Raw genomic sequence first — 18,132 nt, forward strand, 5'->3', positions numbered from 1 at the left:
ATACAATACCTTCTTTCAGTGTTCTCTGTGATTAGAGGACGAGCACATGCTTTCTGAAGCTGATCCTTCTCAAACTACCAGATCCTGTTTATTTCCCTGGATACAATCATGGTTCAGAAAAGAGATTCAAGGAAATAATTTGTGTGGTACATACGTTTTCTGGAATAAAGCTCTTTTTATTTAATTGCTCAACTCTGGGAACACTTTTCTTTTGACAAAAGAAGCAATGAGGAAAGGTAATCATTAATCTCTCTCTTATCTACACAGTAACTTAATTTATGCCATACTTTCTTGTGCAACCACAACAGAGGGCAATAAACACCTCTTTTAAACTTGAAATTTATGTGTAATGCCAGCATAATAATTATCAGCATATAAATTCTGGATAGTTCAGTTGTGGACCATGAAGACATCTAAATAAAAATTCTTGTTATTTCAGTGTCCTTCCTTGACAATGTACTATAAAGCCAAAGAACAACATGAATTAAAATGATCCTTGGAAAGGAGCCAATTCATTTCAACAAAGTAAGATCTGAGACTCATAAAAGTAAGATCTGAGACTCATAAAATCTTTGAAGTGACTTCACAGAGACGCAAACGTGCCCTCGAAGATGCTGATGCTCTCCCAATGTCTAGTGACGCTCCCTCTTCTTAGTTTGGATTACTGTCACTCCATCACCCCTGTCCTTGTGCTGAAAGCACACACTATCTAGTCAGGGGGAAAGACTGCACTTAGGGTGTAGAAATAGTCTCAACTACTTAAAGGTAGATGGCAATGCCTAGGATTTCTGTTTAGAAGTTTGTCATTTTTCTTATTTTCAATTGATTATACAGATGACCCTTGAACAATGTTAGTGGTGCTGCCTAAATGAAAATACTGTTTCTGATCTGTGGTTCACTGAATCGTGGATGTGAAATCTGGGGACACAGAGGGCCAACTATATATTTATTGAAAAATGTACACATATAAGTGAAACCATGCAGTTCAAACTCATGTTGAAGGGTTAACTGTAATATGGAACAGACTCATTAAGGAGAATTTGGAAAATGCAGAAGGAAGATATGAAAAACAAATAAGTCACATATAATTTTACTACCTGGTGATAACCACTGTTAATGTTTTAACTCTCTGCTAATCTTTCTTCATTTATGTTTCTTTACACATATATGTCTTGTTTGTTTAAACACCTCTTTTTTGTTTATAGTGCAGAACCCACTCCTTTTAAACAGATTGTAGTAAAGTAGATGCTTTATCAGTTTTCACTTTCTCATAGAAAACTAAGTAATTTTTGTTTATTAAAAAGGTATTAAACGATTATCGGGAAGATGGGTTAAGACTATTCCAGAGAAATATCTGGGGAGGGGGGAAGCTTTGGATAGTTCCTAAATTCTATTTTAGAAGTACTTTGTACTGTGTTCTGTATAAAAAACATACTAAAATTTAAATAAAAGGATAAGTTTTTATGTAAAATTAACTAGTTTACTTTTGAATGGATACAGAATACACTAAATTAACTAGGAAAGCATGACTTTTAATAATTTACCAAATTAATAAACATGTATTGACACATTCTCAGTAAATGGCCTTGAAGTCTCTGTTACGGAGCGAGTCCCCAAGAAATGACCACGGAGCCGAATTGGACAAATTAACAAGGCCTTTATTACAGATTCGAATCTGGGCTCAAGCCTCCACTGACATAGTAGTGAGCGAGAGCCCTGAGCACTGTTTCCCATCCCTATTTATTCTTTTCTGTTACTTGTCCTTTTTCTGATTTATGTGTCTTGGAGAAAAAAGGGGTGCTGGTTATTATTATTTTTTAAGGGGATGTTTTCAGGGGTAGGTTTCCTTAAGGGGATGTTCCCAGGGGTAGGTTTTCCTTAAGGGAATGTTCCCAGGGGTAAGGGGATGTTCTGCTTATCTTTGCTGCGGCAACAGGATCTGCTTATCTTTGCTGCAGCAGCAGGATATCTAGTTTTGGGGTAAGCTTAACTGGGTACATGGTTTTAACGGAAGATATGTTCGGGTGGCCGAAAATTTCCCACGGCACTTTTGCTCTGACCTGCTTATCTTCCATTGTTAGGTAGCTTGCCTAAGCTGAATTGAGGCACGGGGTTGTGTTTTTTCTTTTCTTGACCTCCTTGTCACAGTCTCTAAGGGATCCATATCCTTATTGATCAAAAATTCATTTAAAACCGTCTTCCCGGAAGCACTGGAGGACCTTCCCTGTTACCGGCATCGCAATGTGTGGGGACTGTGTGGAGAAGGAATATCCCAACTGGGGTAACACCTGCCTGGGGAATGGCTCTTTCCTGCTGAATTTTACAGGATGTGCAGTGTGCAGTAAGCGGGATTTTATGCGGATCACAAACAAATCTCTGAAAGAGGAAGATGGAGAAGAAATAGTTACTTATGATCCAGATCTGTGTAAGAATTGTCATCACGTAGTAGCCAGGCATGAGTATACATTCAGTATCATGGAGGAATTTCAGGATTATACCATGCTGTGTCTGTTATGTGGCAAAGCTGAAAATACTACCAGTATTCTCCCTGATGACCCCTGGCAAATGGCTCTGTTGTTCTAAGGATTCTTCTGTAGTTCTGTTGTCACGATGTTGTGTTGGTTTATAACACAGCAAGACTGATGGTGTGTCCTACTTAGTTTATGATGGAAATTATTTGCATTTTTCTCTGCTTAGACTTACCTATTCTTTGAAAAAAAATAGTTTAGGGGGTTACTATTCTCTAGAGTTGAGCTCTTCTGCTCAAGTTCTCAGCTCACATCAGAGTGAAACATCTTTGTTAGTAGTTATGTGGCTAAAAAATAATGAGAATGAGAGCACACTTAGTGCCCAGATCTTGGTTCCAATAAAAATGGGGCAGTAAATATATAAGATGAGCTTGGAGCATCTTGTGCCACACACAAAAAAGAAAGTACTCAAAAAACCAAAAATGAAACAATGGTTGGGTATGTGAAAGGGACACAAGAGCCAACTGAAGGAATTCCCAGTGACCAAAGCTGGAATAATTTGAACAAAAAATTAAGTAGCATTGGATTATAACCCAAACTTGAAAATAAATATGAATCACTTCTCAGCCTTTTGGCTAAGATCAAGTGTGAAAATAAATATGAGCCCATACTGATAGAAATATATGATTGAATAAATAAAGACATAAATTGGAGAGGATAGACAAATCTCCCATACAAAAAAATTTCAAATAATGTATGTAGCTAATGTATGTAGCTACATTATATGCTCAAATAACGTATGTAGCACAAGTGTGGGTTGTGCATGGCGACTTTCTTCCATAGTATAGTATGAAAAGGAAAGAAAAGTAACTTAACCATGGAAAAACCTGACAAACACTAGCCAGGTGATCAGTGATAAGCCCCGTTGATGGCATGTGCCCTTGATGTGATGGGATGAGAAACGCACTTTACCTGTGTAGTCTTCCTCCTCAAAACCCATAACCCCAGTCTCATCATCAGAAAAACATCAGACAAATTCCAATTGAGGAACATTTAGCAAAATACCTGACCAGTGTTCCTCAAAACTGTGCATTCATCAAGGAAGTCTGATGAACTCTCACAGCAGAGCCAAAAAGAGCCTAAGGAAACATGGCTACTAAATGTAATGTGGTAAGGTGAATGGGACTTTGCACCAGAGAAAGGGCATATGGTGAAAATTAGGAAAATCTGAATAAAGTGTGGACTTTAGTTAATATAAATAAATAGAATGTTTTGAATTGCCCCAAAGGGCAAAGGGGTCTTAAAATGTCTCATCTTGCCCAAAGGGATCTTAAAATATCTCATCTTGCATAATTGAGAGAAACACTAGCTTGGGTGTCGTAAACCCTAGTATTCAGGCCTCTCTGCCATTTGGTAGCCATCTAACCATTAAGCAAAGCATGACTCTGCACTTTATTGTCCCCTTTTTATAAAATTGGGCTAATAAGAATTGATATTATAGTTCCTTTAAAATATTGTCTTAAGATCCAAAAGCATAATGAATGTAAAATGCTTTGGAAGGCATTTAAAGTACTAGATACAATGGGATGGTTTTAGTTAGCTCTTCTCATTCTGAGACAAAATTTTAAAGGGTCAGGCATTAGAGACAAAATTGTTTTGTCTTCAGATCTAAGAGACTTGGGCATTCTGAACTAAGGCTTTGCTTATAAGAAAAAAAAGTGAGCAAAATGGTCATTGTTGATACCAGGGAAAATAGTTGTTGTAGAACAGGAATAATGATAAGAGCTGAGGTTTGTTGAGTACTTACTACATGGCAAGGTAGTACTTATTTAATCCTCATTAACTACTCCACAAGGTAGATGTTATTGTTGTCCCAATTTTAGAGCCAAAAAACATAAAGCACAAAGAAGTTAAGTGGCTTACTCAAGGTCACACAGCTAGTAAAAGTATAGCGACTCCCTCTCAACAAGAGTGTTCAGTGCAGTGAGGTATAAGGGTCCTGGCAAGGTTAGAAGAGCTTGAGAATATAGATGACTGCACTCTGAGGAATCTAGGCATGTCAGACCAAGATTTATTGCTTGGAAAAGTTAAATCAGCTATTCCTTAGAAATCAGTTGTTTTATTCCTGGAAAATATTTTCCACTTTCTGCAAATCTATATCTGACCTGCTGAGGAAACCGTTTGGTGAAATGAATCCAGAAAGCGGAGAGAAAATGCTTCGTTACTTTAAATAGCAGCACTAAGCCCGTTACAGCCTCTGAATTGTCCCTTCTTGGAATTTGAATGCTTCCAACTTAGTCATTTGGAGCTCAAGAGTACAATTTTGTATGTTCCTACTGATATCCTCATCTATTGCAAAATGTATAATTTTCTATTTTGGAAATATACTACAAAACTTTAAAACAAGATCCTATTCATACATTTCGTTATTTAATCAACATTGTGCTATGCTTTGTGATTCTTTTCCATCTTCTAGAATTCTTCTCTGGATCTAATAGAATAAAGACCTTTGAACCCCCCCCCCCCCAAAAAAAAAAATCATTTAAAGAGCAATGGCGGTGACCACCACCACAGCTGGTCCTGCTTCCACAGCTCTCTCTCCTTTACCGGAACTATTTGGGCTGCGAATCTGTGTCTGAGGTCCACAGTTCTCAGAACAACTTAAGAAACACTTTCAAATTACAAAAACAAAGCTAAATGAATATGGAAATCGAGACTTTAATTTCCCTGGAGATTGAAAAGCAATCAAATTGGAATGGATATTCAGATGAATGGGTTAAAACAAAAGATGGAGCAGGAGTTGCAGGAAAAAATAACTAGAGAACAAGAGAAGACAGCGCAGCTAAATTTGAATCGGAATTCAAGTGAACATTTCCTCTAACTGCTTGTCTAGTTAAATATGCAAAAAAGAATATGTTCACTTTCTGAATAAGAAGTATATGATCTAAAACATATATAGTACAAATGTATTTACTGGACTGACATTAAACATAGTGCATGTAAAATCCTTTAAAAAAATTCATTTGATATGGCTATTATGGGCCACACTAATGACCTCTAGAAAATATCAGAATCATTCTGGATATTTAAGAATATATTTGTATATGACTACTAATTTCTGTGTAATTATGGTTTTAATAGTTGTTTTTAAAGTGTATTGTGCCACATTTACATTTATAAACATAAATAATAAACTGGACATCAACTTGAAGTTCAATTTAAAATCATGCAAGAAAGGAAAAAACAGCATAACCAAAAAGTCAGCTGACAAACTGGGAGAAAAAGATTGCAGCTTGTATCACAGACAAAGGGTAACGGGCTTAATTGAGAGTTAATAATTCAAAGACCAAGCTTCACCCTACCTGTCCCAAAATGGGCGAAGAATATATATCCGAGTCACCAAAAAGAGAAATGCAAGTAACCCACAAATATATAAAAAGAGGCTCAAAACTTTTCCTAGTTGGGACTTTAGCAAACCTCTATTATTTCCTGGGTTTAGGAAGAAGTAACTTTTAAAGGAGTACTAGAAATTGTTTGTGAATTGGCCTTTATTAGAATTAAAAATGCCCATTATAAGAAAACATTCTAAATTCTTTTTTTCCTCCAGAATGGAGTGTAATGTGATTAACAAATACCTCATGCCTATAACTTTTTAATTGCAAGAAATCCATGAGATTTTTTTTATCAGTTATCTATGGGAAATACTATGTACATACTAACAATGTATAAAATAACATATTGCCTAAGTGTAATCGTATTATTGAGCAATTCTGTTAACCTCTGGACTTAACATTTTTCATCTGAAAAGCAGGAGCTGAAACAATTACTCTCCAAAGGTATATCTAGTGCGAACATTCTAACATGGTTTTGTTTTTCTGCTCTTTGGTACACTTAAGTATGAGATGTAAGTTAAAGACTATAATGCTTAAATGAAAATTTCTGTCTACACCATTAATTATAATAAAAAAGGAATAAAAGATTTTATCTTTGTAAATCTACTCATAGAATATGGTTTGCAATATATCTACTTTTTAAAGCCTTCAACACCAAAAGGTAACAAAATTAAAATACGTCTCTTCTGAGAAATACCCTCCTTGTATTTGGTTGCATTCAGAATGCCTGCTTTGGGTGTGGCATATCACAGTAATGCCTTTGTTAGTGACAGCTATTGGCTGCCAGGTGCAAATAGAGGAGGCATAGCTCGCAGGGCCAACATCACAAAGATGGCTTCACTATCCTCTGTTAAGCCATTCTCTTTCAGGTTTTCACAAATCCTAATACGTAATTCACCAGGACAGTGGAGAGCATTTTCTGAAAGCATTTACAAGTCCATTCATGCTGCTACCCTCACCTTTGGAAAAGCAGAATGTAAATATATTAATTTAGGAGGCAAAATATCATTTGACATTGTTTTATTTTAAAGCAGTTGGCCTCTGTATAATGACATCCACACACACTTATCTTCAGCCTACTGCCATTCATAAACCTTGAAGGAGATCTACCAAACAGTTCAAAACCTGCATATTCTCCATTCTCTCCTCATTTTCTCTGCCAACACTCTCCTTTGTACTCAGTCACTAAAATGATCTCAAGGCTAAGGGGCAGACATTAGCTTCGCATCATAGGTCAGCATGTGATGCCTGATTTAGAAAGGCTTCCTGTTGTAATTGCAGACAGTTGTCATTCATTCCTTTTAGAGACAAATCCAGCTTTGTTCTTAGAGTGTAAAGTTATTAAAATCAAGATCTCTCAGAACTCTCTAGTATTCGGTACACCCATGCAGGGATGAATTGGCAGAGACATATTTAATGCAGTTGACAATAGCACCCATTTATTTCATTCAGTATTTAATAAGTATTTATTTTGCACCTACTACAGGCCTAGAACTGTCTGGGCACTGGAGATACAAAAGAAAACTTTCTGACTAATGGACCTTGTCTAGAAAATAGGGAACAATGCTTGGAACAGAACAGTAGCTTCATGAACCCTCGATGTAGAAATTCACTGATTGAGAGAACATTTCAGTAAAACTTCAGTCCTTGAATCTAATCTAGAACCTGTAAGTAGGAAACCAAACACTAGCCTTATTTTTTTTCCCTATCTTGAATTTTCTCACAAGGAAAAACAACAAAACTTACTTTAAAGCCTAAAAATAGATGGGAAAAGTTCTTTTCAGCTTTAATGAGATATGATTGACATATAAAATTGTGTATAGATGGTTGTAGAGAACAGTAAATAAATTCTGTTTTTACAAATAAGTGCCAACATTGAGCCACAGAACATTTCTCTTATATCACTGTTTTACCACTGTAAGAATGAACAGAGTTGATAATTCCCCCTCACTGGGTTTTTTGTTCACTGTCTCCTTAATTATACCTCCTTTAATCTGTGTCATCAAAAAGTATCTAGATTTTATAATCCAAGACTCTAAGGTGTTTATTTTATAAGTACACATCACCTCCACACTTAGTGTCTTATATGTTCTGCCAAGAATTCAAATATTGTGTTGATCTGGGAGGAGATTCCATGGTTTCTTGAACCCAGAAAGTCTTTAGTACATCTCAGATGTAGAATTGTAAACATATATAAATATACATACATATACACATATATACGTATATATATGTCTCTCTCAATATATATATATGTATATACATATACATATATATATATATATATATATATATCACATTTTATAATTCCAGAGATGTATTTGAGGTTTATATGGAGAGCTTCCATTTCCTCACCACCCTCTCATTCCTTAACACTGTGGGATACAGGTTCTATCCCCACCATTCTATGAACAAAGTAGATGTTAACATATACGGGCAATTAAGTTCACAAACTCATTCTAGAAAGTGCTATATACCTTATTGCTGAATATCACTATGGTCACCTTCGAAGTACTCTCCTTGGGAAGCTATGCACTGACGCCAGTGCCTAGTCCACCCTTCAAAGCAATTTTGGAACTTTCTCTGGAATGGCCATTAGAGCTGTCATCACATTACCCTTTCCGTCCTAAATGTCATCAAAATGACTTCCTTTCAACATTTCCTTTATCGTCAGGGAAAGAAAGAAGTTATTGGGGACCTCCAATACAGTTATTTGTTTACTGGCTAAAAACTCCCTCACAGACAGTGCCCTGTGAGCTGGTGCATTGTCGTGATGCAAGAGCCATGAATTGTTGGTGAAAAGTTCAGGTCCTCTAATTTTTTCATGCAACCTTTTCAGTACTTCCAAATAGTAAACTTAGTTAGCTGTCTGTTTGATACAAATTCATAATGAATAATCCCTCTGATATCAAAATAAGGTTAGCAACGTCATTGTAACAAGTTCGCGAACTTAATTGTCAGATTATGTTGGATTGTTAAATTTTTCTTCACCAGACTCCAAATGTAACATAGGATCAGTCAACATGGAAAAATGAAAATCACAAAGAAAACGAAATATAATTGTGGTATATGGACAAATAATCTCTTTTTCTGTGTATCAATATACTGCTTTTGTTTTAATAAAAAGAATATCAAAAGATATATAATGATTCAGATTCTGCTTTTTTCTGCTTACAAATAGATCAGTTTCTCACATTGATATTTTTACACTGCTTGCTGCACACAATTTCATCCCATAAAGCTACCTACCATCAATTCCATAATACAGTTACTAGACACTTAGGGTTTATGTTTTTCAAAAATTATGCATCTTTGCCCACAGCTCTGATAATTTCTTTGCAATAAACTTTAAACAGACTTGGTGGTTCAAAATCTATGTCCATTTAAAAACATTTCACATATGGAAAAGTTATGTTAAAAATTAAAAGTTTAAGTTGCTGGTCCCCTCAAAATGTTTACTAACATTGGCTGATTTTTTTTTTTTTTTTGCCAACTAATAGGAAGAAAATGTCAACCCCTTTTGTTTGCTCTTTACTACCCACCAAGGTCCTCTTCTTTTTTTCTTTTACTAGTCATACAGGTTTACTCACAACTCTACAAACAAATCTTGCTCATTCTTAATTTTCCAGCATTGAGAGATTGTTCCATCAGAAAAGTTCTTCCTCCTATCTACTTCACCTAAGCAATTAACTCTAATGACATTCATTGCTTCCAAGAATTTCCCGCTTAATGTCATTGTCCTTACCTTTTCATGCATGTATACTTCCTCTTCAATAAAACATTTCGTTCTGCCAGGCAAGGGAACCATAGAATTGAGGCCCCCTGTGCTAATGGACAATGTTGTTTAGTAATTTACCTTTCCAGGGGTCCTCTCAAGAAAGTAGGGGGTAGAGTAATTTACATACGTGTTGGGAGCGCCAAACCCCAAAGGGGTGTCCAAACCCCAGAGAGGGCCACGCCCCTTCGCCTCAAGGCCTAAATGCCCCACCCCCAAACCCACGGCGCAGGCGCTGAGGCCCCGCGTGGCAGCCAGCCCGGTTGGACACACCCTTTCCTGTACCTCCTTCAGCCCCGCCCCGGGCCTGCCGAGGACACACCCACCTGTGGTTAGGAACTTGACACTTTGTGAGTCTGGGTTTGCTCTGTCGGATACCGGGCTCCCTGGCGCTCAGTTTTCCCGCTGATGACCCCGAAAATGACGGTGTCTTGCGCACCACGAACGACCCCTCCTTGCAGCCCCAACACTCCCTTTTTTTTTCCTGGAGCTTCTTTTGAATCTTTTTGGTGGGTGTAGTGCTCCTGCTGCCCACATGCTCCGGTAGGAGCCTGGAGAGGATCTGCGCTCCGGGGGGCGAACTGGAGTGGTTTAGGGAGGGAACTCACTACTTGCTTTGTGTTGGGGCTGGGGAGCACATGTTGTGCATGTAGCCCTTGGGTGAGAGCAGGTTCAGAGTGCCTGGGGTCTAAAGGGATGAGGAAGAGCGTGCAATGCTTTTGCACCCAGATAACAGGCTCCTTGTTGCCCAACGTCTTTTTTTTTTTTTTGCCATGGAGTCATCTTTCTAGTCCCATCCAATGTAGACAATTGCTTATTCTGTTACCGAATGTCTTTTTTGGCATCGTTTTCCTTCTTTTCATTAGGTTGGGTTATATTTGACAGGATATCCAAAGCAATCTATAAAGCATTGGTAGCCAAACTTAGTGAGAAATAAGTATTCTAAGAAGTGATCACTAAATGATGTTAATATGGTATCCCATAAAGTTCATAACTAAATAGAAGGCTCATCCACTAAGTTTATTTTGTGTTTCGCTGAATGGAATATGTACTTTAAAATTATATATATATATGCTACAAAAGACATGCTTGTTGTATAAAACAAACTCAATCAAAGGACAACCACTTTTAATAATTGGGTATATTTCCTTCTTTATATGCACATGTGTTTCTGTGCTCAAGTAATTTTTAGGATCCCATTACATATACAGTTTATATGCTTTGTTCTGTTCTTAGCAGCCATCATTCTACAAATGTTTACCTTCCATGTACCAGGTTCTGTGCTTGTTCTGGTGAGCAATATCAAACCATTCCTATTTGCATGATCTTTATTCCACTATTTGTTTGCATACATACACATACACACACACAAACACACACATGCATGCAAATATAAGCAGGGGCTGTATTTTGCTCACTGTTAGATCCCCAGTGCCAGGCACACAGTAGAAAACTACTAAATATTTGTTATAATTTGTTGGGAGTGGTGGACAAGAACCAAAACATAATATTAATATATTATAACCCAAGAGAAGTGATCTGTAGGAAAGGGGTGTGATTCTCTGACAGCATTTAACTAACAACTGATGGAAGGGAAGACTTTTCTGTTCATCAGACAGGCCAAACTTTGCCACTTTGGGGCTTCTGCACTTGCTGTTCCCTCAGTCTGGGAACATTCTCCTCCTGCCTGGTGCATAATTGGCTCCTTCTTAACCTTCCAAGTCAGTTGTGATGTTATCCCCTCAAAGGGACCTTCTCTAACCACACCACTGCAGGTAGACACACACACTGCAGCTCAAATCCTCCTAATTTGTAGTCATTCTTCCAAAACTGTCTATTTTGTTCTCTCTCCACTAGAATGCAGAGATCCTGTCTGTCTTGTCACACTTGTGCTTCATTGTTTTTAAAAAATTATTTTTTTATTTTTTGCCTCAGTATCAACACTCTTGTATAACTATTAAATGCTAAAAAATTAAGTATAATATTAGGCTGTGGTTTAGAGCCCAGGAAAAAATTCAGGAGGAAGGTTCTTTAAAGAGCCATAATTAGGATAGCCTTTCTGTGGTGCCTAAAAAGCGAAGGCAGTGAGAACTGAGGGTCATAGCAGCTCTGTCTTCTCCTGTTTACGTAGAGTCTGGAGGACCCAAGATACTCCAGTTTTTTTGTTACTGATCATTATAGTGTTCATTTATGTTGGGGGAAGGTGGGGAAGCAATGGTGGTAAGAAGAAAATTAAAGGAAATTTTTTTTTAAAGAATAAAGATTAGGCTTAACACTAGAAGTTGACGGAGACTATGAACACTATTGGGAATAGAGCAAAATAAAGTTAATCTGGTGCAGCATGAAAGGTAACACTACAGATGAAGAAGAGGAAAAACAAGCTTAAGTTTAAGGTTGGAAAGTAAAATCAGGATAAAATAAAACTTAGAGAAAGGAAAAATGAGTAATTACTAAGCTGGGTAGAGAAAATATGTGGATAAAATAAATACTTCATTTCTGAAACCGCTCATGAGGAGAACGTTTTGTAAGCAGACACAGTTGTGCTTGAGAGGCTTGCCTTCTCAGACATAGTTGACAAAAGGTTTGTGATCAATGAAGGGACCATTAGTAAAATTTTGGGACTAGTATCATTCCTCCAGAAGTGGTCTGCTTTTTTGAACACAAACAAGCAAACCAAAATCACCTGTTATGGGTGGACTCTTCTGCCTGCTTTAGATCTTTTCTTTCTTTCTAAGTGAGGAAGCCAAGATCAACAAGTGTTTACACAATAGTTTCTTACTTTCCTTACTCTGCATATTACAATGCAAAGACAGCAGTTCTTATCCTATCAATTGCTAGTTTACCAGAATACTGGAGAAAGGCAATAAAGGAAATTATATGGCAAACCTTTCTCCAGTGCACAAAAATTTAAGATAATTATTTTCAATATTAGATTTGTTACAGTATATTCTTCAGCATTGTTTTCCATTTGACATCAGTAGTAGTTTGGTTACCAATTTCTTTTTAATAATTACTCTGAGGAGCATAACACATTAAGTGCTATGGCCACATGGATTAGTGGAGTTAGCCATGTGAACTATTAAACACAAAAACAGGTGCTAAATTACCTGAGAGATCATGCAGAAGAGAGTCCAAGAGGATTGGTCACTGCCTCCCTGGGGGAAGTAGAAAATGCTTCCTAGAGGAGATGTTGAGTGGATTAAGTCTACGAAGATAAGAGTTGAGCTGGAGGTGCAGCTGAGAAAATATGAACGTGTCCATGAATTGGAACATTTAATATTGTTATGATGTCCATGCTACCCAAAGCAATCTATAGATCTCATTCAATCCTTATCAAAATTCCAATGACATTTTTCACATAAATGGAAAAACCAACCCTAAAATTTGTGTGGAACCACAAATGACCCAAATAGCCAAAAAATCTTGAGAAAGAAAAACAAAGCTGGCAGCATCACACTTCCTGATTTCAAACTATATTACAAAGTTATAATAATCAAAAGAGCATGATATTGGCAAAAAAACCCAGACATATAGATCAATGAAACAGAAAAGAACACCAAGAAATATACGCACACATATATGATCAATTAATTTAGGACAAAGAAGCCAAGTATATACAATGGGGAAAGGATATGCCTACGGGAAACTGGACAGCCACATGCAAAAGAATGAAACTGGACCCTTATCTTACACCATACACAAAAATCAACTCAAAGTGGATTAAAGACTTGAGCATAAGATCCAAAACCATAAACCTTCTAGAAGAAAACATAAGGATAAGCTCCTAGATATCAGTTTTGGTAATGATATTTTGGATTTGAAACAAAAAGCAAAGACAACATAAGCAAAATTCAATCAATCAATCAATCAATCAAAAACAAGTGGGAGTACATCAAACTAAAAAGCTTTTTCACAGCAAAGAAAATTGCCAACAAAATGAAAAGACAACCTATATAATGGAAGAAAATATTGCAAATGATGTATCTTATAAGGGGTTAATATTTAAAATATATAAGGAACTCATTAAACTTAATACCAGAAAAACAAACAGTATAATTTATTTTTAATTTTTATTTTCAATTACAGTTGACATTTAATATTATTTTATATTATTTTCATGTGTACAGCATAGTGGTTAGACATTTATGTAATTTACAAAGTGACCCTCCTGTTAAGTCTGGTACGCATCTGGCACCATACATAGCTATTACCATATTATTGACTATATTTCTTATGCTGTATTTTATATCCCTGTGATGATATTGTAACTACCAATTTGTACTTCTTAATTTCTTCACCTTTTTTACCCAGCCTTCCCACTGCCCTCCCTCAGGCAACCATCAGTTTGTTGTCTGGATCTATAAATCTATTTCTGTTTTTGTGCATTTATTTTGTTTTTTAGGTTACACATATAAGTAAAATCATATGGTATTTCTCTTTCCCTGACTTATTTCACTTAGCATAATACCCTCTAGGTCCATCCATGTTGTTGCAAATGGTATGATTTCATTCTTTTTTATGCCTGAGTAATATTCCATTGCATATATGTACCACAGCTTTATCCAATCATCTGTTGATAGGCACTTGGGTTGCTTCCATATCTTGGCTATTGTAAATAATGCTAAAGTGAACATAGGGGTGCATATATCTTCTCAAATTAGTGTTTTGGATTTCTTCAGATAAATACCCAGAAGTGGATTGCTGGGTCATATGGTAGTTGTATTTTTAATTTTTTGAGGAACCTCCATACTGTTTTCCATAGTGGCTGCACCAATTTGCTATCCCACCAACAGTGCACAACATTCTCTTTTTTCCTCATCCTTGTCAACACTTGTGTTTGTTGATTTGTTGATCACAGCCATCCTGACAGGTGTGAGGTGATATCTTATTGTGGGTTTAATTTGCATTTCTTTGATGATTTGAGATGATGAGCATCTTTTCATATGTCTGTTGGTCATCTGTATGTCCTCTTTAGAGAAACGTCTATTCAGGCCCTTTGTCCATTTTTTAACTGGATTGTTTTTTGTTTGGTTGGTTGGTTGGTTTTTTGTTTGCTTGTTTGGTTGGTTGGTTGGTTTTAAGTTGTATGAGTTCTTTATAAACTTTGGATATTAAGCCCTTATCAGATGTATCATTGGCAAATGTATTCTCGAATTCAGTAGGCTGTCTTTTTGTTTTGTTGATGGTTTCCTAGGCTGTGCAAAACTATCAGAAAAAAATATTACTAAGAGCAGTGTCAGAGTGTTTACTCCCTAGGTTTTCTTCTAGGATTTTTATGATTTCAGGTCTTACATTTAATCCATTTGAAGCTTATTCTTGTATATAGTGTAAGAATGTGGTTCAGCTTCATTTTTTTGCATGTATCTGTCCAGTTTCTCAACACCATTTATTGAAGAGACTGTCTTTACCCCAGTGAATATTCTTGCCTCCAACTATATATCATCATAGATTAATTGACCATATAGGCTTGAGTTTGTTTCTGAGCTCTCTATTCTTTTCCATTGATCTACATGTCTGTTTTTATGCCAGTACCATGTTTTTTGGATTACTAGAGTCTTGTAATATAGTTTGATATGAGGTGTTATGATACCTCCAACATTGTTCTTTCTCAACATTGCTTTGACTATTCAGGGTCTTTTGTGGTTCCATATAAATTTTAAGGTTATTTATTCTATTTCTGTGGAAAATACCATTGGTAGGGGATTGCATTGAATTGATAGAGATTGCATTGAATCTATAGATTGCTTTGGGTAATATGGACATTTTAACAATGTGAACTCTTCCCACCCATGAGCACAGTATATGCTTCCATTTATTTGTATCTTCTTCAGTTTCTTTCTTTAATGTCCTATAATTTTATCAGTACAGGTCATTTTCCTCTTCAGTTAAATTTATTCTTAGGTATTTTTTGATGCATTTATAAATGGGATTAGTTTTTAATGTCTCTTCTGATAGTTCATTATTTTTGTATAAAAATGAAAACCATTTCTGAATATTGATTTTGTATCCTGCTACTTTAATGAATTCATTTGCCAGTTTTTTGATAGACTCTTTCAGGTTCTCTCTCTATAGTATCATGTCATCTGCAAATAATGACAGTTTTACTTCTTCCTTTTTTATAATTAAATTCATTGGGGTGATAATTGATAGTAAAATTACATAGATTTCAAGTGTACAATTCTATAATACATCATCTATATATCACATTGTGTGCTCACCACCCAGAGTCAGTTCTCCTCCTATCAACATATATTTGACCCCCTTTAACCTCTTCTACCATCCCCCATTCCGCCTTACCCTCTGGTAACCACTAAACTGTTGTCTGTGACTATGAGTTTTTGTTTCTTTGTTTGCCTTGTTCCTTTGCTTTCAGTTTTATATCCTACATATCAGGGAAGTTATATTTTTCTCGACTTTTCCTGTCTGACTTATTTCGCTTAGCATAATATTCATCTTATGACAGAATAATATTCCATTGTGTATATATACCACATCTTCTTTATCCAATCATCTTGTTTTTTTTCCCAGCTCCAGAGTTGAATCGTCCCAACTCCGATTCAAGCCTGTGTTCTCAGTCTAGTTGTGGAGACGCACTCCCTGGCCCATATGGGAAACGAACCAACGACTTCGGCATTAGGAGAACAGTACTCCTAGCACCTGAGTCACCCTGCTGCCTCTCCAATCATCTATTGAAGAACAATTTGGTTGTTTCCATGTGTTGGCCACTGTCAATAAAGCTGCAATTAACATCAGAGTCATATGTCTTTATGGATAAATGTTTTCAGATATTTTCGGTAGATACCCAGGAGAGGGATTGCTGAGTCATATGGTAATTCTATCCTTAATTTTTTGAGGAACCTCCACACTGCTTTCCATAGTGGCTACAACAATCTACATTCCCATCAACAGTGTATGAGGTTCCTTTTTCTCCACAGCTTCTCTAGCACTTATTATTTGTCTTCTTGATGATAGCCATTCTAACAGGTGTGAGGTGATATCTCATTATGGTTTTGATTTACATTTCCCTAATAGCTAGTAAAGTTGAGCATTTTTTCATATACCTGTTGGTCATTTGTATGTCTTCTTCAAAGAAGTCTCTGTTCATGTCCTCTGCCCATTTTTTAATTGAATTGTTTGTCTTTTTGCTGTTGAGTTGTATGAGTTTCTTATATATTTTGGATATTAACCCCTTATCAGAGGTGTTGTTCGCAAATATCTCCTCTCATTTGGTTGATTGCCTCTTTGTTTTATCTATGGTTTCTTTTGCTGTGCAGAAGCTTTTTAGTTTAATATAGTCCCGTCGATTTATTTTAGCTTTTTCTTACCTTGCCTTTGAGGTCAAATTCATAAAATGCTGTTTGAAACCAAGGTCCATAAGTTTAGTATCTATGCTTTCTTCTACGCAGTTTATTGTTTCAAATCTTATGCTTCGGTCTTTGATCCATTTTGAGTTAATTTTGGTATGTGGTGACAGATAGTCGTCTAGTTTCATTCTTTTGCATGTGGCTTTTCAATTTTCCCAGCACCATTTATTGAAGAGGTGTTCCACTGTATTTGGCTCCTTTGTCAAAAATTATCTGTCCATATTTATGTGGGCTTATTTTGGGGTTTTCAATTCTATTCCATTGGTCTGTGTGTCTGTTTTTCCGCCAATACCATGCTGTTTTAATTACTGTTGCTCTGTAGTACAAGCTGAAGTCAGGTAGTGTGATACCTCCAGCCTTATTCTTTTTTCTTAGGAGTGCTTTTGCTATTCGGGGTCTTTTGTGATTCCATACAAGTCTGATGATTTTTTGTTTTATTTCTTTAAAAGAATGCCATTGGGATTTTGCTGGGATTGCATTAAATCTGTATATTGCTTTGGGTAATATGGCTGTCATTCAGGGGACCCTGCTCGCTGTGCCATTTGTCATGTGAGGTGGCCTGCAGGGTCTCTAGTCCTGCTCCCCACATAAGAACACAGGATATGGTGAGGCCAAAAAGGGGAACACCCACGGAGCCATAGATAGGGCAGTCATACCACTATATTCTCTCTGGCGGCTGGGCGAGACATACGCAGTAGTAGCCACAGGATCCCCAGTCGGCCATTCACTTCTCTGCCTGCCAACCAACCAACCAATCAACGCAGCCCTGCAGTTACATCAGTAGCCAATTGGCTAACCGGTGACAGCTGATGGCCAACTAATCACAGTTGATGGTCATTCACTACCCAAGCTAGCACCTCCTCAGGTGAGGCCAAGAGCCTGGAAACTGCTCTCTGGGACTCTGTCCCCACAAAGGCCATTTTAACTATGTTGATTCTTTCAATCCATGAACACAGAGTGTTTTTCCATTTCTTTGTGTCTTCTTCAATTTCCTTTAAAAATGTCTTATAATTTTCAGTGTATAGGTCCTCCACATCCTTTGTTAAATTCATTCCTAGGTATTTTATTCTTTTTGTTGCAATTGCAAAAGGAGTTGTTTTTTTTTTTCTTCCTTTTCAATTTGGAGGCTTTTT

At 36.7% G+C, this 18,132-nt stretch overlaps 2 protein-coding genes across 2 annotated transcripts in view; both read left to right on the top strand.

The window, feature by feature from the left end:
- The window catches only part of CR1 (complement C3b/C4b receptor 1 (Knops blood group)), a gene marked incomplete at its 5' end in the record, with an annotated part of 77,014 nt that extends 75,418 nt beyond the window's left edge, over window positions 1-1,596 (top strand). Inside the window, one exon of the mRNA XM_081026193.1 lies at window positions 440-1,596. Within this exon, the coding sequence (XP_080882319.1) occupies window positions 440-452 (13 nt within the window). The 3' untranslated portion in view covers window positions 453-1,596. The remainder of the gene's footprint in view (window positions 1-439) is intronic.
- Window positions 1,597-2,241: 645 nt separating this feature from the next.
- On the top strand, window positions 2,242-2,583 carry LOC308487792 (protein Churchill-like; the record flags this gene model as incomplete). The annotated part of the gene is made up of 1 exon (XM_081026505.1): window positions 2,242-2,583. One exon carries the CDS (start codon window positions 2,242-2,244, stop codon window positions 2,581-2,583), a length of 342 nt encoding a protein of 113 aa, XP_080882631.1.
- Between the last annotated feature and the right edge of the window lie 15,549 nt (window positions 2,584-18,132).

The sequence above is a fragment of the Rhinolophus hipposideros genome, assembly GCF_964194185.1.
Source record: "Rhinolophus hipposideros genome assembly, chromosome: 19".
Classification (NCBI taxonomy): Eukaryota; Metazoa; Chordata; class Mammalia; order Chiroptera; family Rhinolophidae; genus Rhinolophus; species Rhinolophus hipposideros.